At 61.5% G+C, this 26,011-nt stretch overlaps 3 protein-coding genes across 7 annotated transcripts; 1 reads left to right on the forward strand and 2 right to left on the reverse strand.

Annotated features, from left to right (window-relative positions):
- Nucleotides 1–1,262: 1,262 nt before the first annotated feature.
- GTPBP3 (GTP binding protein 3, mitochondrial) lies at nucleotides 1,263–4,911 on the reverse strand. Of its 3 annotated transcripts, none has more exons than XM_059918139.1 (9): nucleotides 4,700–4,911; nucleotides 4,021–4,274; nucleotides 3,825–3,911; nucleotides 3,532–3,734; nucleotides 3,288–3,360; nucleotides 3,054–3,197; nucleotides 2,641–2,806; nucleotides 2,129–2,407; nucleotides 1,263–1,955 (listed from the first exon to the last, which is right to left on the reverse strand). In XM_059918139.1, the coding sequence occupies exons 1-9, from the start codon at nucleotides 4,909–4,911 to the stop codon at nucleotides 1,730–1,732; spliced, it is 1,644 nt and encodes a 547-aa protein (XP_059774122.1). In that variant the 3' UTR covers nucleotides 1,263–1,729. The 3 variants fall into 3 exon arrangements, with proteins under 3 accessions (XP_059774122.1, XP_059774121.1, XP_059774120.1); XM_059918138.1 differs by having other exon boundaries at nucleotides 4,617–4,725; XM_059918137.1 differs by having other exon boundaries at nucleotides 3,054–3,360; nucleotides 4,617–4,725.
- Nucleotides 4,912–6,383: 1,472 nt separating this feature from the next.
- ANO8 (anoctamin 8) lies at nucleotides 6,384–16,270 on the forward strand. 2 transcript variants are annotated; one of them, XM_059918140.1, is made up of 18 exons: nucleotides 6,384–6,668; nucleotides 7,438–7,548; nucleotides 7,675–7,807; nucleotides 7,990–8,128; nucleotides 8,209–8,305; nucleotides 9,084–9,200; nucleotides 9,282–9,409; nucleotides 9,507–9,668; nucleotides 9,998–10,150; nucleotides 10,265–10,391; nucleotides 10,515–10,570; nucleotides 10,674–10,748; nucleotides 11,472–12,287; nucleotides 12,537–12,728; nucleotides 12,830–12,961; nucleotides 13,043–13,153; nucleotides 14,039–14,714; nucleotides 15,549–16,270. In XM_059918140.1, the coding sequence occupies exons 1-18, from the start codon at nucleotides 6,563–6,565 to the stop codon at nucleotides 15,953–15,955; spliced, it is 3,738 nt and encodes a 1,245-aa protein (XP_059774123.1). In that variant the 5' UTR covers nucleotides 6,384–6,562; the 3' UTR covers nucleotides 15,956–16,270. The 2 variants fall into 2 exon arrangements, with proteins under 2 accessions (XP_059774123.1, XP_059774125.1); XM_059918142.1 differs by lacking the exon at nucleotides 12,830–12,961.
- A 1,949-nt stretch (nucleotides 16,271–18,219) lies between these two features.
- DDA1 (DET1 and DDB1 associated 1) lies at nucleotides 18,220–26,011 on the reverse strand. 2 transcript variants are annotated; one of them, XM_059918143.1, is made up of 5 exons: nucleotides 25,795–26,011; nucleotides 21,119–21,195; nucleotides 20,842–20,893; nucleotides 19,931–19,992; nucleotides 18,220–18,923 (listed from the first exon to the last, which is right to left on the reverse strand). In XM_059918143.1, the coding sequence occupies exons 1-5, from the start codon at nucleotides 25,994–25,996 to the stop codon at nucleotides 18,813–18,815; spliced, it is 504 nt and encodes a 167-aa protein (XP_059774126.1). In that variant the 5' UTR covers nucleotides 25,997–26,011; the 3' UTR covers nucleotides 18,220–18,812. The 2 variants fall into 2 exon arrangements, with proteins under 2 accessions (XP_059774126.1, XP_059774127.1); XM_059918144.1 differs by having other exon boundaries at nucleotides 21,119–21,199; nucleotides 25,795–25,877.

The raw sequence follows: 26,011 nt of genomic DNA on the forward strand, positions 1-26,011 counted from the left end.
CAAAAGGAGCTGTGTCTCTTCTTTAACAAGGGCAGGAGTTATGTCTACTTATTCCGCTCCATGATCCCAGCCCCCTGCACTCGGCCTGTCGCCCAGAAGGCCTGCAGTGAACTCAAATTGAACTTGAACAGACCTATGTGCAAATCGCAAAGCTGGGGACCTCCAGCGACTAACTACTTCTCTGAACCTCAGTTTCCTCACCTATAAAACTGTAACAAAATATCCACTGCATTGTGCTGTTATGAAGATCCCATCAAATGATGTGTACAATTCTAACACATAGTAGGTGCTTGATATATATTCACTGAATGAGCGAATGAATCACAGAATGAATGACTAAGCATGAAAAGGAAGTAGGGATTTTGCAAGTCACTTTGAAGATAAAAGAAGCAAAGTTTCAGGACTTCCCTGGCAGTCCAGTGGTTAAGACTCCGTGCTGCCAATGCAGGGGGCGCGGGTTCGATCCCTGGTCGGGGAACTAAGACCCCACGTGAATCTGCCTGCCAATGCAGGGGACACGAGTTCAAGCCCTAGTCTGGGAAGATCCCACATGCCACGGAGCAACTAAGCTCGTGAGCCACAGCTACTGAGCCTGAGCTCTAGAACCCGTGAGCCACAACTACTGAGCCCACGTGCCACAACTGCTGAAGCCCACGTGCCTAGAGCCCATGCTCCACAACAAGAGAAGCCACCACAATGAGAAGCCCACGCATTGCAACGCAGAGTAGCCCCCACTGGCCTCAACTAGAGAAAAGCCCGTGCGCAGCAACGAAGACCCAATGCAGCCATAAATAAATAAAGAAATAAATAAGAATCCACCCGCCAACGCAGGGGGCATGGGTTCAAGCCCTGGTCAGGGAAGGTCCCACATGCCGCAGAGCAACTAAGCCCATGCGCCACAACTACTGAGCCTGTGCTCTAGAGCCTGCGCACCACAACTACTGAAGCCTGCACGCCACAACTATTGAAGCCCGCGTGCCTAGAGCCCTTGCTCCACAACAAGAGAAGCCACCGCAGTGAGAAGCCCGTGCACCACAACGAAGAGCAGCCCCCGCTTGCCACAACTAGAGAAAGCCTGCATGCAGCAACGAAGACCCAATGCAGCCAAAAATAAAAATAAATAAATAAACTTATAAAAGAATTAAATAAAATAAAATTTAAAAATTAAATTTTTTTTAAAAAAGAAGCAAAGTTTCAAGATTAATACTACAAAAATGAATGACAGCTTGCAGAGCAATAAACACCAATTTGTGTACAAAATACAAGATACAACATACTTTACAGGTGCAGTCACAAGTATGCAAACATGCAGAGAAAGTTCTGTTAGGATACAAGTTAAGCCGTGACCCCAGGGAGGGGGTGTTTAAACGTTTCCGGATCACCTGAGTTTTTTACATTCCTTTGGTATTTGCAAAATAAATTAAAAACTATGAAACAAAGCCCCCTGAGACCCTCCGACCTCCATCCTAACCCTCCACTCCTAGTCCCCCAGCATCAGGTGCCAAAAGAGACCTCCATTCAGCCCCACTCCTGGGCCTGAACCCCCAGCAAGTCCCTGCTAGGGAATCTGGACAGCTGTAGCTTGGTCACAACCAGCAACAGAGGCTTCACCGTTTGGGGTCAAGTTCTTCCCCTAGGGGCTGAGACTCCCACTTGGCCTAAGCTGTTCCCAGATGCCTCAAGGCTTCTGGGTGTCCACCCAGCCTGGGTCTGAGCTTTGGCCGCCCCCTCACTTGCCCACGCAGAAGTCTCGGAAGATGATATCCAGGATCTCCTCGGTGCCCCCTCCACCAGTGATGCGGGTCAGGTGCCCTCGGGCGACCCGAAGTGCTTCGGCCGCCAGGGCTAAGTCTTTCGCCTGCTTGTAGTGGCCAAGGGCATCCAGGCAGCCCTGGAGGTGATGCTGGTGCCTCGCTCGTGTCAGAAGTGGTGGGCCTGCGGATGGGTCCCCACACCTGGAAGGGACAAAGGATGGGGTCTCTCTCAACATTCAAAGGGGGGGGGGATGATCATACCAATTTTTTAGATACAAAAACTGAGTTGGCAGGGTAGGTTCGTGCCCAAAGCCAGTGGCTCAGCCCCTGAACTTGGACAGAGGGAGGTTGCCCAGCGGGCAAGGGGGGCTCACAATGCAGCCAGCTCCTTTCTCAGCGCTTCCAGGAAGCCATCCAGCCCCTCGCCAGTCAGGCAGGACAGCAACAGGTGAGGGGGCAGGTCAGGACTGGGGTCTGGGCCCCCAGCTGGCAGCAGGTCCGACTTATTCAGCACCAGCAGGAGGCGCTGGCTGCTCCCATTTGGGCTCCCGGCTCCCGCAGGGATGACAACGGTGTCCAGGAAGTTGCAGCTGGACGCAGAGGCCAGGTCAGAAGCATCCAGCACGGCCAGGATGAGGTCAGCCTGCTCCAGCCTGGGGAAGCGGGAAAACGGAGCGTGGACCTCAGAGTTGAGCGATTAGGAGCACTGGGCAGGAGCAGGGGCAGAGGCCGAACTTAAAAAGCTGCCCTCCCCAAATAGCTGGGTCCCCACTTAATGGGGCTTAGTAGCCTTTCCTCATTAAGGAAGAATGAAAAATAAATGCAACCGGTTGAAACAGCAGAGGAAGGGCCCCCGTTTCCCCCTCCCACCGCCCTGCCTGCCAACCTTTTTTGGGCGCGACGCACGCCCTCCTGCTCCACAGACCCCACGCCCTCCCGCAACCCCGCCGTGTCGCTCAGCAGCGCCGGGAACCCGGCCAGGTCCACGGGGGTCTCCAGCACATCTCGGGTGGTCCCCGGCTCCGGGGACACGATGGACACAGGCTTCCGGCCTGGGGGTGGGGGTCAGAGGAAGGGGGCGGAGTGGAGATGAGGGAGCCCCTCCCCCAAGGCTCCACACCCCTCCCACCACGCTCCCCCCCCCCCCCCCCGGGGGCTGGACCTTTTCTTTGACCTCCCTGGCCCCTTCCCCATCCCTGAAACCTCGGTAGCCACCCACCCCCAACCCGCCCGCTCCTAGCCCCCTGCCCTGGGGCTACCTACCCCCCCTGCCCTGGGCCCCGCCCCCTGACCACACACTGAGCAGGTTCACTAGGCTGCTCTTGCCGGCGTTGGGAGGTCCCGCAACCACTACGTGAGCCCCTGAGCGGAGCCTCTGTCCGCGCCTGGCATCTCGAAGATGTGCACCCAGTGCCACCTCCAGCTCCCGCACTTCACTGTCAGCTGTGGATGGAGGAAAGGAGAGGGAGTAAGGAGGCCTCTGAGGGCTGAGATGCCAGATGTCCCCACCTCCCACCCCCCAGGCAGACCCACCTTGATCCAGGACGCCCTCCTCCAGGTTGTCATCCTCACCAAAATCGATATAGGCCTCCACGTGGGCCAGAGCCTGAGAGAGGGAGGGGTGGATAGTGTGATCACACAGAAACCTACCCCTCAATGTGCCCAGGTCCAGCCCGACATAAGGGGTCAGACTGGAGGCTCATAGACAGGAAGCGCTAATATAGCAGATGGTTAGATAGGGTCTCTGAGGCAAGGTATGAGCGAATGGTGTACTTGCCTTAGTGAGGGTCTCGGCCCAGCCGCGGCAGAGATGGCTCAGCTCCCCATCTAGCTGCCTCAGGGCCTGTCGCCGCTGTGCCTCGGTTTCTGCATGGATCAGATCCGCCAGCCCCTCCACCTCGGTCAGGCTCAGCTTCCCGTGGGCGAACGCCCTCCTGGTGAACTCGCCTGCCTCCGCAGGCCGCAGCCCTGGCACACTGCCTACGGGAAGGTCCAGGGTCCTGAGCCCCCCTGGCCCCTACCTAGGCCCACCACCATAGCCATACCTCAAACCCAAGGCTGCAGACTCACCCAGGGCCTGCAGGACACCACTCACCACAGCCGGGCCTCCATGCACGTGGAACTCCGCGCAATCCTCACCCGTGAAACTCTGGGGACCTAGTGTGTTGAGGAGATAGGTGTCAGGAGGATACAGCCTGGGCAACGCCTGGAAGGAGGAAGCTGGGTCATCGGAGCTACATGAGGTTCTGGATCTGGAGCCCCTCACCCGGGAACCAAAGCACCAGCGCGCGGTCCAAAGGCTGCTCAGAGCGGGGGTCGCTGAGCAGGCGCAGGCAGGCTTTGCGGGCCGGGGGTAAGTCCCGGGGCGCCGTGAGGCTCCGGAGGGCCTGGCCGCTGGCGGGGCCGCTGGTTCGGATCACCGCGATGCCGCAGCGGCCTTGGCCGGAGCTCAGCGCGAAGATAGTGGCTCCGGAACCGGGGGCTGGGGCGCCACTGCCCTGGCGCGTGCACGGTCTGGGACTGGAGAGGAGGAGAGTCAGTCAGTGCATCTGAGAAGTTCTGCCGTCAGCGTGGCAGGTGGATAGTGGGCTCGATGGTCGGGAGCTGACCCAACTGGAAGTTCTGAGGCTGGGGGATGGACAGACTGGAGGGTCTGAGGCCGGAAGATGACTGGATTGAGATCTCTGAGAGCAGAAGTTGACCCAGATGTGGGCTCTGCGGCAGAGGGATGGACAGACTGGGGCTTGAAAGAAGGGGAAAGGTGGTTCTGCCGCAGGGAACTGCGCCCCCAGATCCCAGGGAGAGGGTTTGGGGCCCAAGTAGCGCCCTACGCTGTCACATCCCTTCCCCAGGTCGCCCCACCTGCGAGGCCCACGTGCCGGCCGGGCTACCAGGGTCCACAGCCCCCGCCACATGGATTCTCAACCAGCGACCTGCCTGCTCGCCCAGCCCGGGAATCTGCAAGTCCAGGCAGGAAGCCCCGCCCACTCCGCGGCGTGACTGGTAAAGTGCTCAACGCTTCTCGATTACCATTGGGCCCCTTAGAAGACGTACCGCCCACCCACTGAAGATCTTCGCTCCTACTGGCTGATGCCAGGGAAAGAGGCAGGGGGCTCGCACGCCGGGGTGCAGCGAAAGGGTGTTCCACCGGCAACATTAGACAGAATTTTTAGGATCCTAGAGCGGCCGGGACAGAATTTTTAGGATCCTAGAGCGGCCAGGATCCTAGACACCGGAAATGAGGGGTGGAAGTAAGGACAGGGCTTGGCATAGAGCAGTGGGAATTATAGAGAGGCGAGTGTTTGAGTCGAAGCAGGAGCATCCCAGTGGCGGGAGTGATGAGTTCCGGGGAACCTACGCATTGGCCCTGGGAAAATCTTGTCCAAATTTCTGGGAAGACTTCTACTTGTTTTCTCGTAACTCTACAGTTTCTCGCCCCTCCCCATCTTTCCCTCCCGCCGTACCCTCCGCCTCGGATACCCTTCTTCATTCGACAAACTCTGCCTCAGTGCCTAGCTCCAAGGTCCCCCTCCGCCAGGAGACCTCCCAAGGACCCCCAGCACAGTCCTCTCTCCCTTCTGGGCTACTCTGGCCCAGGTCTGCTCCTGCAGAGTTGAGTGTCCGGTCTGTCTCTGGCTCCCCGAAAGCCAGAAAGGGGAGTCTCAAAGATTACTTTCAGGTTAACCCAGGACAGAGCCGGCTCGCGAAATAAAGCGCAGATGGTGGAATTCCAGGCACCAGATGGGCGGGGTCTCCGGGGGTGTTTTCTCGCGGCTAATTTTCTGGTTCTTGGACGGAGAGAGCGGGCAGCCCGCCTGTACTTCGGGAAGACTGGAACAGGACACAGTTCTAATGACCTCACGCCTCGCCCTGCTCAATTTTTTCATTTGTAAAAGACGGGCGAATGATGACATTCGCAGTCTCCGAGTTGTTCCATCTGTCAAAAGTATACATCAAACGCCTACCGTGTGACCGCTAAGAATCAGTCTGGGTCCCTGCCCTCGCTGGCCTGTCAGTCTAACGGAGGAGGCTACACAGGATGGTCAGGGGGTCCGGGTGACAGGCAAAATACAGGGCACCCAGTTAAATGTGGATTTCAGATAAACAAGGAGTAACGTTTTAGTATAACTATGTCCCATGCAATATTTGGGATATACTAAAAATTTATTCATTTACCTTAAATTTACATTTAACTAGGAGGACTGTATTTTATTTGCTAAACTTGGTAACTCTATCGGGTCCTCCCTGAGGACGTTACATCCTGAAGGGTGCAGGGGTTAACTGGACAAAGAGGGCGTGAAGAGTGACCTAGGTAGCTAAACAGCATGTGCTAAGGCCATAATGCAGGACCTGATATATTTATTCTCATCCTTTCTGTGGTGGTTGAAGTTATTGCTACCAGGAATCTCCCACGCCCATCTCAGATTCCAAACCTATGGCGAAACTAAGGCTCCGAGGAGGAGAATCCAGGCCCGGGGCAGGCGGGGACCGGGAAGAGAATGCATGTTCGGTGCGGGCGGGGACGAGCACCAGAGAGCGAGGTGGGCGGGCGAGAACGAAACCCAGAAAACAACACGGGCGGAGTCGAGAACCAGAGAAAAACGCGCCCGGGGCCGGAAAGGAGAATCGAGGTTTGGCGCGGGCGGGGACGAGAAGCAGCGCTCGGGCACGCGGGGACGGCGGCCGGCGCGGGCGGGCGCGGCCTTTGTCTCCTCCTCTGGCGCGCTCCGTGGCTGCACCCGCCCCATGAGCCCGCGGTCCCCCAGCGCCTGAGCCGCCCGCAGCCCCTGACCTGACCTGCCCTCGCAATGGCCGAAGCTGCCTCCGGCGCCGGGGGCACGTCCCTGGAGGGTGAGCGTGGCAAGAGGCCCCCGCCGGACGGCGAGCCTGCAGCCCCGGCGTCCGGAGTTCTGGGTATGTGTTCAGCGCCTGGATCTGACAGGGTGGCAGGTGCCTGGGGTGTTCGCGGCGGCTGTACGGGGAGGGGGATTGGAGTCAGCGGTCCCGGTCTGGAGTCCAGTCGAGGGACCCGCTCCTCCGGCACTGCGGCTGCGGCCGGGCGGGCGCGGCTGGGACGGTGCAGCGGGTGGGGGGTCCCAGCGCAGAGACACCGACACGCCCCTCCTAGAACCCCAGCCCGGGGCTGAGCCCAGTCACCCCTTGGGCTACCGAATCGCTGCCGAGCAGTGATGCGCTTGAGAGAGCCTCTCCACAGAGGCTACAGAATCGTACAGTCCTGGGTTCGAATCCCTGCTCGACTGTGTGACCTTGGGCGCGTGACTTAAATGCTCTGGGCCTCAGTTTCCTCGCCTGTGAAATGGGGGTAAGAACCGCGCCCAGCTATGAGGACGCACTGACATAATGTGGTGAGGCGCTCAGATCTGCTAGTGAGCGCCCCATCGAGTGTGGTTTTGGAGGCGGAGCTGGGCCTCGAGAATGAGTAAGATTTGTAAGGGAGGACCTGGGGGAAGGGCATTCCTGGAGAAGGGCCTGGCTGGTGCAAGGACGTGGAGGGAAGGAAACAAGCCAAGGCCAGAGCTCGCAGGGCCTTGAATGCCAAGCTGAGAGCCGAGGAGCCCTGGCGAGTGTGTGATCGGGGGCAAGGGCTGGAGGGACCAAGACTGGAGGCCAGGGTTCTGATCCGGGAATGGCCTGACCCCAGCCTGCCCTGCCTGCTCCCCAGATAAGCTTTTTGGGAAGCGGCTCCTGCAGGTGGGTCGGTACCTGGTGTCCCACAAGGCATGGATGAAGACGGTGCCCACAGAGAACTGCGACGTGTTGATGACCTTCCCAGGTACCTGTGCCCATCCCCCCAGGGTCCAGAGTGAGCTCCCTTGAGCTGGGCTCCCCTGAGTAGGAGTCTGCAGGAGGCCTTGGACCACTCGTGGCAAGAGCTATCGGTCCCTGTGCCCCTTGGCAGACACGACCGATGACCACACGCTGCTATGGCTGCTGAACCACATCCGCGTGGGCATCCCCGAGCTCATCGTGCAAGTCCGCCACCATCGCCACACGCGTGCCTACGCCTTCTTCGTCACCGCCACGTATGAGAGGCGAGTCCCTGTCCCTGGCCTCTCGCTGACCCTGCTACTCAGCTCCCCGCCCTTCCAAGCACCAACTGCGAGGTCTAGCCACCCTGCATTTGTCCCTGACGGCCACCAGGTACACCATCCCTAGATCCAGGATGGTGAGCCAGGGTCTCCCCGTGATCCCACCTCCCCTGCCCTTCCCGCAGCCTACTCAGAGGGGCCGACGAGCTGGGTCTGCGCAAAGCAGTGAAGACTGAGTTTGGCGGGGGCACCCGCGGCTTCTCCTGCGAGGAGGACTTCATCTACGAGAATGTGGAGAGTGAGCTGCGCTTCTTCACCTCCCAGGTGCGGCCGGCTCTGGCCCCCAGCGCACATTCCTAGCCCGTGGGCGGCTGCTCCCTGTGCTCACGCCCTGTCCCCTGCAGGAGCGCCAGAGCATCATCCGCTTCTGGCTGCAGAACCTCCGTGCCAAGCAGGGCGAGGCACTGCACAATGTGCGCTTTCTGGACGACCAGCCAATCAGTGAGTGAGGCGGTCCCAACCGTCCAATCATATGTGGGGAGTTGGCTGGGGCTCTTAGAGGACAGCTATCAAAGTAGGAGGGTTAGGAAGGTGAGGCCTAGATGCAACCAATCAGAGGCTACTGAAGAGTTGGGCGGGGCCTGGAGATCAATAAATGAGCTGAAGGGGTGTGGCCTCAGCAAAGGGGTAGGGCTCGTCCCCTCGGAGGCAGGTCCAGGAGAAACCATTCTCTGGGTCTGGGATAAGGTAGGGGCAGGACCATGGACAGCACTCCACGTACTCTGTGGTGCAGCCCTGGGCCTCAGTTTCCCCTCCAGGAAACCAGCTGCTGCAAGTTCACCTTCTAATGCCAGCTTTGCACCATTCCTCAGACGTTTGGAGCAATGAGCTGAGGCCAAATAGCTCTATTTAAAAAGGTGGTTCGGAGAAATTCCCTGGTGGTCCAGTGGTTAGGACTCCACACTTCCACTGCAGGGAGCCCGGGTTCGATCCCTGGTCGGGGAACTAAGATCCCGCAAGCCGTGCGGTGTGGCCAAAAAAAAAAAAAAATGTGATTCTCCACTGGGATCCCACCCTCTCAGGTTTCCTGCACCCTTCCCCACCTGCCCCTGCACCTCCCAAATTTTGAGGAAGAACCGGATATCCCTTCCACCAAGAACTCCTCTCCTGGGAAGAGCCTCTGCGAGTTTAAGAGCAGGCAAAGAGCTATGACTCGGGTTTCAGCCGAGGGGGGCTGGCCAGGCCCAGCACAGGCAGAAGGGTTCTTGTCCCCCAACAGTCCCTGAACTGGCAGCCCGCGGGATCATCCAGCAGGTGTTCCCAGTGCACGAGCAGCGCATCCTGAACCGCCTCATGAAGTCATGGGTGCAGGCTGTGTGTGAAAACCAGCCTCTAGGTGTGGTCCCTGCCGGGGGGTGGGGGGGTGGGGGTCCCAGGAGGCAGTCAGGGCTGACTGGGAACCCCCTGTCCCTGGCAGATGAGATCTGCGACTACTTTGGCGTGAAGATTGCCATGTACTTCGCCTGGCTGGGTTTCTACACATCGGCAATGGTGTACCCGGCAGTCTTTGGCTCTGTCCTGTACACCTTCACAGAGGCTGATCAGGTGCCGGGTGTGGACTGCACAGGGGCTGGGACACCCAAGACACCTTCCTCCCTGGGCTGGGCCAGCCAACATTTCAGCCCTCCTCTGCCACCCCCAGACAAGCCGGGATGTATCCTGCGTGGTCTTTGCCCTCTTCAACGTGGTCTGGTCAACGCTCTTCTTGGAGGAGTGGAAACGGAGGGGAGCAGAGCTGGCCTACAAGTGGGGGACGCTGGACTCACCCGGGGAAGCTGTGGAGGAACCACGGCCCCAGTTCAGGGTCAGTCAGGGGGGATCTGAGTCCAGGGACTTCGAGAATGGGGTAAAAAAAAAAAAGAGAAAACACTGGGCAAGGAGCATTGCAAGAACAAAGGGAGGGGTGAAGTAGGGCTGCAGCATCCGAGACGGTATGCCAAGTGGGGGACTCTCCATGCCCAAAGGGAGAGGGGTGGGAAATTGGATTTGAGGGGCTGGGAAGGGTGCATTAGGCGGGGGCACCGCAGTAGCAGAGCATGACAGAGAGACACTGAGGTCGAAGGGTCGGGAAGGGTACAGGGCAGAGGCAGCCCCTCTGATCTCATGTTGGGCCGGGCCCCCACCCTCTGCCAGGGCGTGCGGCGCATCAGCCCCGTGACTCGGGCCGAGGAGTTCTACTACCCGCCCTGGAAGCGGCTGCTCTTCCAGCTGCTTGTGAGTCTCCCCTTGTGCCTCACCTGCCTGGCCTGTGTGTTCCTGCTCATGCTCGGCTGCTTCCAACTGCAGGTGACCTCCAGCCCCTAGCCCTGGCCTTGGCCCCGACCTGGCGGCCACCTGTCCAGGTGTGCTGTGAGCTGAGCCCAGCTGCCGGGGTGACCTGTGAACGCCCTGCCCCTGCAGGAGCTGGTGCTGAGTGTGAAGGGGCTGCCCCGTCTCGCCCGCTTCCTGCCCAAAGTCATGCTGGCCCTGCTGGTCAGTGCAAGCGCCGAGGGCTACAAGAAGCTGGCCGTCTGGCTCAACGACATGGGTATGCCCTGCGAGGCGAGGTCCCACTGCCCACCCCCCAGGAGGAAGGGCCCCGCTGCCCTGCAGGGTGCCTGCTGCCCATGGCGGTCTGGGCCACCCCCTCACTCGCCTCCTTGGCCCCCAGAGAACTACCGGCTGGAGAGCGCCTACGAGAAGCACCTCATCATCAAGGTTGTCCTGGTGAGTGGTGGCCAGCAGGCAGGCAGGGGTTCTGCAGGGGACACACAGGAGCTCCTGGGGACAGAGGTGGCAGGGTGACCGCCCACCTGCCTGCTTCCCGCAGTTCCAATTCGTCAACTCATACCTGAGCCTCTTCTACATTGGCTTCTACCTCAAGGACATGGAGCGCCTGAAAGAGGTAAGATCCCGGCCTGAAGCAGTGCCCCCCATGGCAGCCAGTGGGGGCGCCAGACCTGGCCCAACGGGTCCATGGGCTCTCCAGCCCCTCCCCCCCTCCTCCATCCTTCTCTCCTCTCTGTCCGTGTGTCCTCTCTCTGCCTGTCGCCCCCCCATCTGTCTGTCCACCTGTCCGTCGGTCCCTCCACAGCTCCTGATCGTCCTGTCCCTGTCCCAGAGCCTCGAGCGGCAGCTTTGGGCGGTGCTGGTCCCGCTCGCGGCCCTGCGGTTCCGCCTGCTCCTCCTCTCCCTCCGGGGCCTCCTGCTCGTGGCTCGGGCCAAAGTACTGGCAGGTGGCGAGCCCTCGGGGCCTCGCCGGGGTGGGCAGTGTGGCTGTGCTGGGGGCCTCACACCAAGCCGAGGGTGCATGCTCTGAGGGGATGGGCTTCCGCTGATGGGGCGCAGGTGGCAGGAGCCCCCGGAGGCCCTGGGCACCAGCCGAGCTCCTGGGCGGTGCTGCAAGCAGGGAAGCCATTGCCTGCCCAGGAGATTGGCTAGGAGCGCTGTGACCTGCCCAGCTGCGGTTTGGGGTTGCCTCCGTGTCCAGGGACATCCAAATTGGGTTCAGGGTGTGTCTGGAAGCGTTTTTCGGGAGGGCGGGTGCCCAGTCCCTGCAGCGTGTCCCGGTGCCCAGAGCCCCGCCCGCCCCCCACGTGGCCTCTCTCCACCCCCTTCCTGCCCCCAGATGCTGGCCACTCTGCTGATCACCCGCCAGTTCCTCCAGAATGTTCGAGAGGTCTTGCAGCCGCACCTGTACCGGCGGCTGGGCCGTGGCGAGCTTGGCCTGCGGGCTGCCTGGGAGCTGGCCCGTGCCCTGCTTGGCCTACTGAGCCTCCGGCGCCCTGCACACCACCTCGAACCCCAGGCTGAAGAGGGTGTCGGTGGCAGCAGCGGTGGGGGGGGCCGCAGGTGTCTCAGTGGGGCCTGCGGGGCACCTGAGGAGGAGGAGGAGGCCACAATGGAGCGTCGGCCAGCGGGGGAAGGTGGGGAGGTGGGGGACGGGCCTCGCGGGGGCAGGGAGGAGGAGGAGGAGGACGAGGATGAGGATGAGGACGAAGAGGAGGAGGAGGAGGAGGATGAAGGCGAGGAGGGCGGCCTCCTGGACTGCGGGCTTCGGCTGAAGAAGGTCAGCTTTGCTGAGCGGGGGGCTGGGCGGCGGCGGCTGGGCCCAAGCCCGGAGGCCCTCCTGGAGGAGGGGAGCCCCACCATGGTGGAGAAGGGGCTGGAAGCTGGCGTGTTCACGCTGGCCGAGGAGGACGATGAGGCCGAGGGGGCTCCCAGCAGCCCTGAACGGGAGCCCCCAGCTGTCCTGCTCCGCCGGGCCAGAGGTGAGGGCCGCGACCAGGGCCCCGATGGGGGCCCAGACCCAGAGCCGGGCTTGGGTGACTCAGCCCGGAAGCAGCGGCGGCAGAATCGGTCATCTTGGATCGACCCACCCGAGGAGGAACACTCGGCCCAGCTCACCCAGGCCGAGCTCGAGAGCTGTATGAAGAAATACGAGGTGAGGAGGGCGCCTGAGGGCAGAGGCAGGGCCCTCAGAGGGGCGCAGCGCACAGTGAGGTGGAGGGGCTGGGGGTGATGGGAAGGAATAACGGGACCCTTCATGTGGTCAGGAACTTGCCCGAAGGGGAGCTCTGGGTCCATGCAGAATAATCTGGGGGGTGGGCTTGAGGAGAGGAAGGTGGTCTGAGGGAGGAGGTGTCCTGGGCTGAAGGAGAGCCCTAGGCCCCACCCAGGTGCCCGCCCACAGGACACGTTCCAGGACTATCAGGAGATGTTCGTGCAGTTTGGCTACGTCGTGCTCTTCTCGTCTGCCTTCCCCCTGGCTGCCCTCTGCGCCCTCATCAACAACCTCATCGAGATCCGCAGTGACGCCCTCAAGCTGTGCACAGGGCTGCAGCGGCCCTTTGGGCAGCGGGTGGAGAGCATTGGCCAGTGGCAGGTGGGGGGAGGGCTGAGGGCCCCGAGCCGGGGTGCACCAAGGTGGAGCGGGTGCTGGGGAGGGTGGCCGGGCCCCCCCTGAGCCCGCCTGTCCCCCTGCAGAAGGTGATGGAGGTCATGGGCGTCCTGGCAATCGTAGTCAACTGCTATCTAATTGGCCAGTGTGGGCAGCTGCAGCGCCTCTTCCCCTGGCTCAGCCCCGAGGCGGCCATCGTGTCCGTGGTGGTGCTTGAGGTGGGGCTGGCGGCCGGGTTGGGGGAGCCAGGCGGCGGGTGGGTGTCCCCGTGCCTGCAGCCTCCTCCTCTGTCACCTCAGCACTTCGCTCTGCTCCTCAAGTACCTCATTCACGTGGCCATCCCTGACATCCCAGGCTGGGTGGCCGAGGAGATGGCCAAGCTGGAGTACCAGCGCCGGGAGGCCTTCAAGGTATGTGGGCCGGGGTCAGTGCGCTTTACAGCTCTGCTCCGTGGGGCTTCTCCACCTAGCCTGGCTGGCCGTCCAGTCCTTAGCAGGAGGGTGGGTGTTCAGAGCCTGGTGGAATAATTAGCGTTCCAAAGGGGCCCGGTCCCCTCTGGGATCCTGGTGGCATCCAGCACCGGGTTGGCACTCCCTAACTGTCATCCACCAGCTTGCCCAGCATTGCCCTGTTTGGGGCCAGCGACACAGCTGACGCTTCCTAGAAACCCAAGCCTCTGCCGCATTCCTCAGAAAGCTGCAGAGAAGGCCAGGGAGCTCACTGGTGCCAACCGATAGAGCTCTCCACGATGATGGAAACGTTCTATATCTGTGCTGCCCATGTAGGCCCTCACTACAGATGACCAACGAGCACTTGAAACGGGGCTGGTGCCACTGAGAAACAGGCTTTTTCTTTTCAGTTATTTAAATTGACAAAGCCGTGTGTGGCTACCGGCCACTGGATGGGGCAGTCACAGCTCTGTCTCTCAGCAGTTCTCCAGAAAGCAGGGAACCACTGAGGCCCGATATTTGTTTACACTCTCCCAGTTCCTAAGACGGTGTCTGGCAGGGGATCAGGGACACAGTTGGTGGCCAGTAAATGTTCGTTCTCTTCTCAGTCCTCAGAAAGCACCGGCATGGGTCCAGGGATGCAGTTGGTGCCCCATAAGTGTTCAGATCTCTCCCCACTTCTGCAGAGAGCCCCAGGGTGGGTCCAGGGATGCAGCTGGTACCCAAGAAGCGTTCGGATCTCTCCCCACTTCCGCAGGAGAGCACCGGCGTGGGCCCGGCCTGGGTTGGTGCCTGCTCACCCACCTGCTCTTCCCAGTCCCCATAATGGCTCCGTTCTGCCCGCAGAGACATGAGCGCCAGGCCCAGCACCGCTACCAGCAGCAGCAGCGGCGGAGGCGGGAGGAGGAGGAGCGCCAGCGCCACGCGGAACATCATGCCCGGAGGGAGCGCGACGCCAGTGGCCGGGAGGAAGCTCGGGCTGAGGGCTCCGGGTTGGACCCTGCTGCCCCAGAGAAGGCCTCGGCCAAGGCCAAGGGCAGTGGGGCGGCAGGAGGCCATGGGCCGGAGCGGCCCAAGCGCCCGGGGTCCCTGCTGGCACCTAACAACGTCATGAAGCTGAAGCAGATCATCCCACTGCAGGGCAAGTTCCTGTCGTCCGGGGCTGCATCTTCGCTGGCCGGCGCGGGGGCCAACCTCACTGCCCGGCCGCCCCCTGCCCCGTCTCCCACAGGCAGTGACACCCGCCTGCCGGCCTTCCTCAGCTTCAAATTCCTCAAGTCGCCCGAGACCCGGCGAGACCCAGAGCGTAGCCACTCGCCGCCCAAGGCCTTCCACGCCGGCAAGCTCTTCCCCTTCGGCGGGGCCCGGGCTGAGGCCGGGCCCAACGGGGCGGGCGGGCAGGCCCGGCAGGACGGGACCCCCGGCGGTGGCAGTGGTGGTAGCCGAGCCCAGCGGAGTGGGCCGGCAGACGAGGCCGCAGCTGAGGAGCCGGACACACCCCGGCCTGAAGAGGAAGGCTCAGGTCACAAGCCTTAACTCGGGGGTGGGGACTCCGGGCCGGGCTTTGGGGATAGGGGTGGGGTGTCCAGGCCTGGGGAGAGGGGCTGAAGGGGACACAGGAGGCCCAGTCTCCCGGTACCGGTTGGGGACCTGGGTAGGTGGTACGTGGAGCCTCTTGGTCAAAGCCTACCCAGTCTTTCCGGGACCCCGGAGAGCCTGGAGCCCTGTGCCTGACCCTCCTCACCCCTGGGGAGGGATGCCAAAGCCCCTCGTCCCAGTGCCCCTCGCACGGCCTGCCATGCTTCGGTGCCAGGAGAGATGAGGGAGGCCCCTACACCACCTGGCCCAGCCTCTCCTGCCCCCATGAGACCCTACACCCAGCTCACTCTGGGGGCACTGGACCCCCAGGCCTCTATGCAAGTCCCCACCCTGCAGCCCAGCTGTTCGAGGTGGCCTTCCTGGGAGGTGGAGCTGGGGCTGCCCACCCAGGGAGTTCAGGGCTGCAGCCACACGTGTGCTGAGCAGAGCCACAGGCCTCACTGCCGCCCCTCCCACCCCGTCCCAGCCAGGAGTCCAGCAGCCCATCCCAGGGAGCCCAAGAGGTGGCAGCTGTAGCACCAGGGATATAGGTCAGAAGTCAGAGAGACTTCCTCAGACCGTCCTTTCTCCGTGAGCGGGAGAGGCCCAGTGCCCAGAGGCGGGGGATGCACCCGAAGAAGCCCACCCCTTGTCACTGATCAGAAGCAATAAGGCCCTCCATGTGCCTGAAAGCCCGGAGGGAGCGCGGGCAGGGTCCCCAGCGGGGTCCAGCGGCGGGGCCGGCATCTCCCCGGAACGGCCCCTCTCGCCTCCGCAGGGACAGCGCCGGCCCCTGTGGGCGCCCCGGCCCTCCTCACCCGCCGCAGCCGGAGCCCTGCGCCGCCGCCGCCGCCGCCGCCGCCGCCAACACCGCTGCCCCGGCCCCCGACGCCACCCGCCGGCTGCTGGCAGTGGGACGGGCCGTGGGGCTGCGGGGGCGAGGGCGCCGCCCCCCGCCAGGCCCCTGCCGCCGCCGCCGCCGAGTGTCCGCCCTGCGCCCTCGCCGGGCCCCTGCCCGCCCCGGCAGCTGGCGTCCTGCCGGGGGACGCCAGCTTCTACAGCCTCCCGCCGCCGCCGCTGCCTCCCACCTCCGAGCCCCCGGAGCCCCCGGCACCGTCGCCCAACCCCAGCTCCAGTCCCAGCCCCAGTCCCCAGGCCGTGTGCTGGCCCAGCGGCTGGCATTAGCTCCGCCCGCCCTGCCTTCCTGTTTTCATATGCAATATCAATCACGGACGGGGCGGCAGCCGCCACCCAGAAAACGCTGCGGTCGGGCCCGATGTATCCCAGTATTGGCTGCCCCCTCCTGGGGCAGGGCCGGGGGCCTGGGGCCTCTCTATCTGCCGTTTTCCTTTCGACCAGGATGGGGGGAAAGGAAAGGAAACCCCCCCAAAAACAACAGAAAACACACACAGAATAGGCGATTATTTATTTGTTTTTAATTTATTTTGTCATATTTTTGTAAAACGGCAGAAATGCAATAAAAAGTATATTTCAACAGTGCCCAAGGGCGGAGCTGTGGAAAAGGGACGTAAGGGGCCCAATGACGAGGTTGGGGCCAGCTCTTTGGGGGCCTGGCAGGCCTAGGGTGGGTCCCCCCCCCCCCATGACCCTTGGGGAACTCCTAAGAACTGGGTCTCCAGGCCATGGCTGGAAAACTCCAAAAATCCAGGCCCAGGGGCCCCTGGGAGGAGCTGCAGAGCCTCGGGCCCCATCTTCGGCCTCCTAGACTAAGGAAGAAGTCTCAAAGTGCTGATGGGACTCAGCAGTTTGGGCCCTGGGCCTGGGTCCTGAGTCGGCCTCAGTCGTGCAGGGCCACCCTTTATGGCACACCCGCCTCCCAGGCTGCCATCTGAGGAGTCAAGGGCTGCGGGGAGAACGTAGGTGTGGAAGTCAGAAGGCACCTGGTGCCCGAGTCTCGATGTTGAGGGGATGGCATGTTGGGGTGTGGCTTCCGGGAAGGGCCGGGATGCCCCACTGTGGGACAGCTGTCAGACCCTATTCGCTGGGACTCTTCACTGTGTGATCAGGGATGGACGTGGCCTCTCCCACCCTCAGGTGTGTCCACATACAAAGGCTCAGGGCCCAAAGGGCCCCACCCCAGGCAAGGCTGGAGGAGCCAGTGTGAGGAAGGGGCACTTGTGGAGGGGCCGTGAAAGAGAAGTCAGGGTTCACTGGAGGCAGGAGAGCAGCCTGTGCAAAGGCACAGAGGTGTGGGAAGGCAGGGTTTGGTGTTTGGGGGAACAGAGTGAGTAAGAGTAAAGGCAAGAGGGGTGGGTGGAGGCCGGCTGAGGGGCCTGTGCTGGGGAGACCACAGGGAGGCCATGGGACCCCTGCCCACACCGTGGACAGCACTGGCAGGAGACAGAACCCAGCCCCTCAAAGGGGAACCTGGGGCCAGGGAGGTGTGGGCAAGCCTCGGGGAAGGACAGGCTGAAGCCTGCACCTGCCCTGCCCCACGGCCTTTGAAGCTGAAGTCCTGCCATCTACTCTGCCACCAACAAATGGCGACACCACGCGCCTGCCCAGGGTCAGGCCAACCCCTGGGACTGGGGATTCCAGGCTGGTCTGAGAACCCCCAGGGACTTAGCCCTCCTTGGCACGACCACAGTCAAGCTTGCATTTCCTAAGCACCTGCCTTATGACCACAGGAACTGAACACCGCTGCACATGCGCCCAGAGCTGGGCCCCACAGCTGGGCAGCTAATCCTGGAGCCTTCCACCCAGCAGGCACGGGGCAGCTCAGGCCGGAGCAGTCTGCCTCAGGCTGGGCCCTCCACGGTGACAACCTGGGGCAGGCGCCCCCTGCAGCCTCTGTGTCCCTCATGCCGCAGCCCAACCCTTCACCGCCCCCAACACCCCAGCCATCAGCTCCAGCACTCTGGCTCCCACTCAGGGCTGGCGGGGGAAGCAGTGGCATTCCCCTGGCCCTGTGCCCAGTGGTCAGGAACTCAAACCTTCTGCCTGGAGCCCGAATGCCCCCCTACGTCCCCGGGCTCAGCCCCAAGCCCAGTCCAGCTGGCTCCTGGGAGTAGCTGTGGAACCTGCCGACTGAGGGCACTGGGGCTGGGCGTCCCGCGGCGCTCCGCGTGCCTCCTCTCTGAGGGCGTGAGGCCGGGCCACCTGGGCTGTCTCCACAGAGGCTGGTGGGCATGCCGCCCTGCTCGCCAGTGTCATGGGCGTGGGGCCCACCACAGCTCCATCCTTGGCAGCACGGACTGTCTCTCTGGGGTGTCCCGGTCCTTGAGGACACCTTGACGGCTGGGGCAGAGGGGCGGGTCCGGGCAGGTCTTGGCTCTGAGCGAGGTGGCCGCAGCAGGCCCACGAGAGAATCCAGCTGGTCCTGGGGCCCCAGCGTTTGGGGGCCCCTCTCGGCTCCTCTTGGTAATGATGGGATGACTCTCAGTGGCTCCGTCCTCTGGGGCTGAGGCACGCCGAGCAAAGACGCGAGGTCGGGTAGGAAAGATCCTTTTATTGGGGTGGACACGGAGCACGCACTAGTCCATGATAAAATGACTTAAGAGAAAGATCCGGAAGGGCTGACTTCTCCCCCTTACGCATGCTCAGAGCAAGGTCTGGGCACAGAATAGGTCCCGGTGGAACTCGAGACAAGGCAAGTCTTTAAGGCCCGAACCAGCCAGTGGGAGCCGGGAGAAGGGCCCCCACCCCTGCTGGCCGGCTGCAGCAGAGGCCTGGCTCTAGACCCTCGCAGACACGCTCCAGTTTTCCAGAGGAGAACTGGGGGGCAAGAGGAGGGGGAACTGGAGGGGGGGAGGTGAGTAACAATTGTTTTTTTTAAAAGCATCTACCAACATCACACTACTGGGTCTGATGTCCCCTTTAACCATCGCTTGGTACATTTTACAGCATAAATAAAAACTCAAGGAAAATAAATACATCGGCTCCTATGAGGTTGGAAGTGGTGTGGACGGTGGGGCGTGGGTGGGCCGGCGGAGGGGCTGGGGGCGGGGCGCTTACACACGGCGGGCGGGCGGGCGGGCGAGGAGCAGACGAGACAGGAGGCGCCTGTGGGGGAGTGTGAGTCTTAAGTGTCCTCGTGCATGTCCGGGCTGTCGGTCCGTGCGACCTTGCGGGGCGGCGCCGAGCTCTCACCCTCGAGGTCCACTTGCTCCTGGTCTCTCTTCTTGGCGGCATTCTGGGGGGCAGGGGAAGCGGAGGGGTTGTGAGTCTTCATGCTGGGGGAGCTCCTGAAATCTGAGGCTGGCCCTGGGGCTCCAGCACATCACAGCGCCGGGCCTGGAGGCGGGCAGTCGACCCAGGGCCCGTGGCTGGGCAGCCCCTTCTGCCCCCTGGACCTGCCCCACCAAGCCATGGTCCCCTGGGGACACCAGCCTGTGACAAGCACTTCAAGGAGTCACCACAACTCTCAGTGACCCTCACACAGCATTTCTCAGACACTCAGAGAAGCCATCCACCCTGCCGGAGGGCAAAGGGCACTCAAGAGCCACCCGGGGAAGCCCCCAAATTGCCACAGAAGAGAAAAGCGTGCTGATTTGGGAAAACCTCCTTTCCTCCCTGGTGGGAATCAAGGCTTGTGGGGTGGGGGCGGCCAGGAGCTGGGGTTTTCTGAGCAGTCACTTCATCATGGGGTCCCCCTCCAACCTGGCCCAGAGCAGGTCACTGTCCAATGTTCACCATTATGGGGAAAAAACAATCTGACCACACGGCAAAACTACACGTGCAGATTTTCAAGAAAGAAAAAGAAAAAATATCCTGTCAGAAAGGTGGCCTCTTATGGGAAGGACAGGGGCGATGACTTTTCACAGCAGCTACGCATCCTAGTAGGGCCTGGATTTTTAATCGTGTATACTTTTCATCGTTGAACAAAGACTCCAAGTAACACCACTGAAGTCTATCTGCCACCAGGGCGTGCTCCCCACAAACTGTGGGGAGCCGGGCCTCAGTACAGCTTACCAAGCCCCTGCCTGTCCCTGAGCACTGGAGCCCTGTGGCCTCTGCACAGCCAATCTTCTAGAGCATTCTTCCTTCTCCTGCATCACCTAGCAAACTCCTATTCAGCCCTCAAGGCCCCACTCGAACACCCAGTCTCCCAGCCACCGGTGTCCTTCCACTACTCAGAGCCCCCTGCTGGGCGCTGTGTTCCTTCCCTGAGTCCCAGCACTCGAACCCCACGTGCCTTACCTTTTTGTCCCATTGCTGATGTAAGTAGCGCAAAAGAATGTTTGTTTTTTCTGTCACAATAACTGAGAAGGAAAGACAGACAAAGTTGCAGGAAGAAGCCGTGGGGAGCCAGCTGCAGGCGGCCCAGCCCCCATCCCAGCCTGCACTGCCTCCCAGGACGAGCTTACCCCTTCCTGGCCTCTGGGCTGTCCCTGCCCTGGGTGGCCTTTGTGTGACTCAAGTCACCACCCCCAACCCTGGAGGAGATTTCAGGAAGCCAAGCATTCTCCCTCCTGAGCACAGGCCACTACCATGAGCCCAAGCTGGCTGCCCTGACAGGGTCCCTGCTTCCCAGAGAGAGGCCGAGTCTTAAGCTGAGCTCGGATTCCACCCTCAGGCAGGGGAATGAGCCCCAGCATGCCAGGTCACGTGGGCGTTTTCCCAGACAGACCAGGAGCACAGATCCACATGCTGTGCCCCAGTGACCACAGAACGCACCCAGCAGAGTCCAGGATTTTTTCACGGTTGAAAGAAAACACCGTGACCACAATAAATAACCTTGAGATCCCCCTGCTCTGTAGGCTCCAGGCCTTTCCCTGCAGGTCCCTCTGCCTAGACGCCCCCTCCCCAAGCTGCCCACCCCAGGCGGGGCTGGGTCCCCCACCCCATGGCACAAGTCTCGAGACCTGTGACAGGGAGCCAGCAGGGGAGGCCTGACTTGATGCGGGGGTGGGGGTGAGGGCCAGCTTGGGACCCTGCAGGGCTGGACGTGGATGCCGGCGTGGACATCAGGAGGGTCCCAGGGAAAGCCAGGCTCCCCGCTGCTCCCAAGGGCTGGGAGCTGCCCAGCTCCCCACAGGTCACCTCCTGCACCACCCTCTGGCCCTTCCCCTCGGCAGCCGGGATGGGACAGAACAACAGAGGCCACTTACTCTGTTCGGACGGGTACTCCCGAGTGGGCAGGTAGACTGAGGGACGTCGGTTCTGTGGGAGGGTTGGGAAGGCGTGGGTTAGGAGAGTAGACAGGTCTGGGGTCCCCTCACCCCTCAACTCGGCACCCGCCCTCCAATGCAGATCAAAAGACGTGTGAGGATTTCAAGTGGGGCTGGGTTTGGAGCTCGGCCCCTCTTTCTGGCAAGACCCCAACCTGGGGGCTGCACACCACCCCCGGCCCTTTCCCCGAGGGCAGCTCACGGCCCACGTACTCACCGAGGCTTTGCACACGGAGTCGGCATGAAATCGACTAAAATTGCTTTTGTTGTAGACAGGCAGTCCTTTCAAAAAATCTGCCTAGAAGACAGGGAAGATGGTAAGTGAGAAACCAGGCAGCAGGCTGGGCCACCCCTGGAGCACCTGTGACCGGGTGGGCTACCTACCGGGCGACTTCCGGTTTCCTTCTTTCTGTTCTGTCATTCAAGTTTTCTAGAACTCCCCCTTGAGTTGGCCACCTGATGTGTCCACTCTTATGACCAGAACAAAGTAACCAACCCCAGAGTAAGGGTATGATCTCCCACAGGGTCCTCACAATAAACCTGTCACCAGGCAAGGAGCGGGGAAACCGAGGCTCAAACAGGACAGGACACTTGCATCAAGTCAGGAGCAAGCAGCGGGGTGGGGAGCCGGACCCGGGCCCTTCCAACTGCAGACCTGTCCTCTGTGCTAGCTGAATACTGAACTCGTGGTCTCACCTCCATTTATGCACCTTTGATAGAGCCTGGGATGGAGACTTGTCCACCCTAAGAAACACTGAGGGTCCATGTGACAATACATGGGGGTGGGGGAGCAGGAGGCTGGGTGAAGGGGAAACAGCAGCTGGGACACAGGGGCTGCTGGGACACAGGACCCGAAGCCTGGGGTCAACCGAGCTTCCGAATCCTGAGAAAACTCAGAAACCCAAGTTTCAGTGTGTCAGTGCCAGCTTTTTTCTTTTTTTTGGCTGCGCCATGTGGCATGTAGGATCCTAGTTCCCCAACCACGGATCGAACCCGTGTCCCCTGCATTGGAAGTTCAGAGTCTTAATTACTGGCCCACCAGGGAAGTTCCAGTGCCAGCTTTTTAAAACTGGCTGAGCTTTTCAGCAAACACTGTGTGGACCAGGGTTGGCTCGAGGGCTGCTCCTGGGGTCCCCACATCCAAAGGCTGCCCTGTAAGGGGAGAATGCCTCCCAGTGGGGGGAGGGCCAGAAGCCTAAAGGAAGCAGGCTGGCTCCTCCCTGCCCCCGCTGCCTGGGCCAGGGGTTCAGGCACCAGAGGTTTCAGGCCCGCAAGGTGCCAGGGAGCCAGCGACAGATTCATTCACAGCTCTGACTCTTGGAAAGTCATTTTTCTCTGACGCTCTGGCACCAACTGGGCAAGGAAGGGAGAGAGCTCTGGAAGGGGAAGACCCTGACTCTGGGTGGAGGGCAGGTCTCTGCCACAAGATGGGGGTGAATAAAGGCCAAGGGGAGCTGTGTCCGCCTCAGGAAACTGAGGCACAAGAACCCCGGGGAGGGATGAAGGCTGAGGACTTGGGGCAGGGAGTGACTTCCCCGCAGAGCAGGAGGGCAACGCTGTCGTCGGGCCCGGAGAGGGAGAGCTGGGGAGGACCAGGGGTTTCCCAAGCTGGAGTCACCCCATCATACCGACGAGGAAACTGAGGCAAAAAGATCACGTAACACTCACCTGAGGTCCCCCAGCCCCAACGAGAAAACAAGGAAGCTGACTGAACCCAGGTTTGCCGAACCTCAGAGGCCAAGCTCCTGTTCTGTGATGCCAGTGCCTCTGCTTCCTGCCTGAAAGCCGAGGGCTCAGAGCCTACAGGCTACGTGAACCCTCCCTCGGGTGCTCCATCGCCATGCCTGACCCAGGCGCCGCGCTCTCGGGGAAGCCGCTGTTCAGGGGATCCCCCATCACCCTCTGGTGCCGGCGGAAACAGGCGTCCTCACCCCTGTGGGGCCCAACCCCTTCTCTGCTGGGCCCCAGCAAGACCCTCGCGGGATGGGTGAGCCAGGGGAGCTGGAACGTGGATGGGCCTCCTGCTCCCACCCAGGAGGTGGCCCTCACATCTGGGTGACCTACGGCCCCAGAGCCAGCTCAGAGTCCCTCAAACCTGCCTCCCCTGTCCCAGGACCCCTGCCTCAGCTCAGCCCCAGACTATGGGGCCAGCTTCATCCATCCGGCAAGGTGTTCTCAGGACCCAGCTGTGTGGTGGGCCCCACACCAGGCACCAGAGCACCGCGGAGAGCCACAGCAGACCTACTTCTGGCCCCAGGGAACAGCCAGTGCATGGGGACACGAGTGTGCGTCAAAGAGCCATGCAGTGAATGCAGAGTGGCCGTGAGGACAGGGCACCACGAGGTGCCATGTGAGGCCCGTGACAGTAGGGGGAGGGGGGGGAAGGCTGGCTGGTCTGGGGGATGGGGAGGACTGCCCAGATGCAGTGATGCAGGCCTGAGACCTAAAGGAGAGGAGGGGTCCCTGCCCCAACTCAAACCCCTCCGCAGCCCTGGCTCGGCTTGGCCCACGCCAGCCTCCTGCCACACACCTCCTCAGCCCGTGCCACCCTCCAGGAATGTCCCTCCGTCCTCCATGTGGGAAACACCCGCCAAACTCTCCAGCCAGCTCAAAACACCCCCTCCCCCTTCCCTCTCCCCACACCTCGGGAGCCTCTAGCAGGGAGCCTCTGCCAGAGCCACGCTCATACCCCAACGAGGTCATCTGTTTACACATCCAGTTCCCTCACTGGACTGCCACCTCCCTGAGGCAGAGGGCAGGGCAGGGCTGGCTCAACCCTGGGTCCCTGACAGGGCTAACATGGGGGCCGGGCAGCAGAGTGGTGAGAGGTTCCGAAGCCCCAGGCCTGCACTGAATCCTGGATGGGCCCCTCCCTGGCTGTGTGACCTGGGGCAGGTGACCTCCCAGTCTGGCCGCCCCAGCTGTGAACCGGGTTTACAAGAGGGACCCCTCCCAGGGTTGTTCTGGGTTTCAGTAAGACAACACAGGGAGAGAGCTTTGCCCAGAGCACCGCTGAGGGCAGCTGTTAGTATCAATGCATGTATGCTGAATAAATGAATGCAGACAGGGCATGGCCAGTACTTCCTGTCAGCTAAGCAGGAAAACCAGGCCTCAGACACAGGGAGGAATCCTCACCTCAGCCAGACAAATCCTGGCTACAGCTGGGCCCAGAAGCTGTCCATTGCCTCAGCAAACACTCACTGAATATCTGTGTGCCAGTCCCTGTGTGGGCAGCCTGCCAGTGACCCAATCGAAGCAAGATGAGGAAAAGAAATGGTGTGCAGAGAGAGGAGGCATGGGGGCCTCCTGCAGTCAGGAAGGGACCCTCTGAGCAGATGTTATTCACAGGAGGAAGAGCAATCCAGGCAGGAGTAACAGGTGCAAAGACCCTGGGGTGGCAGGGACTGAGTGTGAAGATGTGAAAACAAGGCCACTGTGGCTGGAGCTCACAGCGGGAAGGGGTGAAGAGGGTGGAGATGAGGTCACAGAGCTGGGCAGGGACCTTGGAGGCTGAGGGGGGGAGGTGGGTTTCATTGGGGTTACAACAGGAAGCCCCCAGACTGTTTTGTAAGCTAGATAGTGGTATTATCTGATTGACATCTTTAAAAGCTCCCTCTGGTTCTGGGTGAATTACAAACTGCCAGTGGGGCAGGATGGAGGCAAGAAGACCAGGGAGGAGGCTGGAGCAGGTGTTCAGGCGGGAGGTGGCAGTGCCGGGACCAGGGTGGGGAGCTGTGGACAGATTCAGAATTCGTTTTGGAGGCAGAGCCAACAGAATCTTCTTAGGAACTGGGAGTGGACAATGAGGTCGCAGCGAGGAGTCAAGGACAACACCCAGGCTTGGGGACCCACGTGCTAGGAACCCACTTACCACTTTCCCATATCCTTCCTGACAAGAAGTCTTTTACCTATTCCCCACCACATCCCAAGGACTATGGCTTGTGGGCTGGGACCCTGAGTCCAGGAACAATGGGGTTTGACTTGCCCTGACAAAAGCTTCCATCACCTCTGTCAGCCCTGGGGATGCCAAAGAGTGGAGGGAATGAAGGGGGCTTCAGCTCAACTGTGAGGCTGTGTGGAGAGCCCAAACCCCAAAGAACCACCAGACCCAAATCCCAGGATAAGTGAGCGGCCCAAGGGGGATTTTAACCTCCCAAAAAGTTGGCATTATCCCCACTTCAAGATGAGGAGACAGCTGGGAGGGAATGTCACCATCCCCGAGTCACCCAGCTCATCTGTTGAGCGTTCACTGTCCCAAGCCCTTTAAGACGTCAGTTCCCCAAATTATCACAACCCTATGAAGTCTGGACTATTGCTACCCTCATTTAACAGGGATAGGGCCTGGTGACTGGAGAGATGAAGTCGCTCCCTCTTAGAGCTAGTCGGGACAGGAATGTTGGAGGTGGGGTCAGGGCTCTGGGGGACCAAGGCAGTTCGCGATGTCGCACTTCCTTTGGCGATAAAGCCCCGCATGTCACGATGTCAAGCCCCCTCCCCGCCCCGACGCTCAGGCCGGCCTCCCAAACCTTCCCGAACAGGAAAGGCCCAGGCCTGGCGCCCAGAGGACGAGGCCTCAGTTGGGGGTCTCGGGGGACCCCATCCCCACCCCCCAGGCGATTTCCGGGGGAGCCGCGACCCGGAAATGAATGAGTTGTCAGGGCCTGGAAACCTAGATAGGGTCAGGGGTCGGAGATGGAGCCAGGACGGGGTCAGCAAGAAGCTCACAGCAGGGTCCGGGGGGGTCGAAGGTGACAGGTCAGAGAGAGGGGCGGGGCCGGGCCCGAGGGGGCCGGCTAGGGCGGTGAGGGGCCTCGGGGGTTACTGGAGGTGGGTGGGCCCGCGGCGCCATTTTGTCGAGCGGAGGGGGAGTACGGCCCTGGCGGCCACCCTCACCATCTTCTGTTTCCTCCGTCGCCGCCTCAGCCACCGCCTCAGCCGCCGCCGCCGCCACCGCCACCACAGCCGCCTCCTTAGCAGCCGCCGCACAGTAACTTCTAGCCACGGCACAGCCCACACTGCTGGTGCGGCCGCCCTTCAGTCGTTGGTCCGCCCTCTGGCCCTGCCTCCAAGTTATGCGGTCTTTGCGCATTCCCATTGGCCAGATCCGGCT

The sequence above is a fragment of the Balaenoptera ricei genome, chromosome 3, assembly GCF_028023285.1.
Source record: "Balaenoptera ricei isolate mBalRic1 chromosome 3, mBalRic1.hap2, whole genome shotgun sequence".
Lineage (NCBI taxonomy): Eukaryota > Metazoa > Chordata > Mammalia > Artiodactyla > Balaenopteridae > Balaenoptera > Balaenoptera ricei.

Coding starts and splice junctions, on each gene's coding strand:
- DDA1 (XM_059918143.1), bottom strand. CDS start 25,996: ATGGGAATGCGCAAAGACCGCATAACTTGGAGGCAGGGCCAGAGGGCG. Junction 19,993..20,841: donor GGAGTACCCGTCCGAACAGA/GTAAGTGGCCTC, acceptor TTTCCTTCTCAG/TTATTGTGACAGAAAAAACA. Junction 18,924..19,930: donor ATCAGCAATGGGACAAAAAG/GTAAGGCACGTG, acceptor CCTGCCCCCCAG/AATGCCGCCAAGAAGAGAGA.
- ANO8 (XM_059918140.1), top strand. CDS start 6,563: ATGGCCGAAGCTGCCTCCGGCGCCGGGGGCACGTCCCTGGAGGGTGAG. Junction 10,392..10,514: donor CGTCTGGCTCAACGACATGG/GTATGCCCTGCG, acceptor CTTGGCCCCCAG/AGAACTACCGGCTGGAGAGC. Junction 14,715..15,548: donor GCCTGAAGAGGAAGGCTCAG/GTCACAAGCCTT, acceptor TCGCCTCCGCAG/GGACAGCGCCGGCCCCTGTG.
- GTPBP3 (XM_059918139.1), bottom strand. CDS start 4,911: ATGTTGCCGGTGGAACACCCTTTCGCTGCACCCCGGCGTGCGAGCCCC. Junction 3,912..4,020: donor GCTGGTGCTTTGGTTCCCGG/GTGAGGGGCTCC, acceptor TCAACACACTAG/GTCCCCAGAGTTTCACGGGT. Junction 1,956..2,128: donor AGAAAGGAGCTGGCTGCATT/GTGAGCCCCCCT, acceptor TGTCCCTTCCAG/GTGTGGGGACCCATCCGCAG.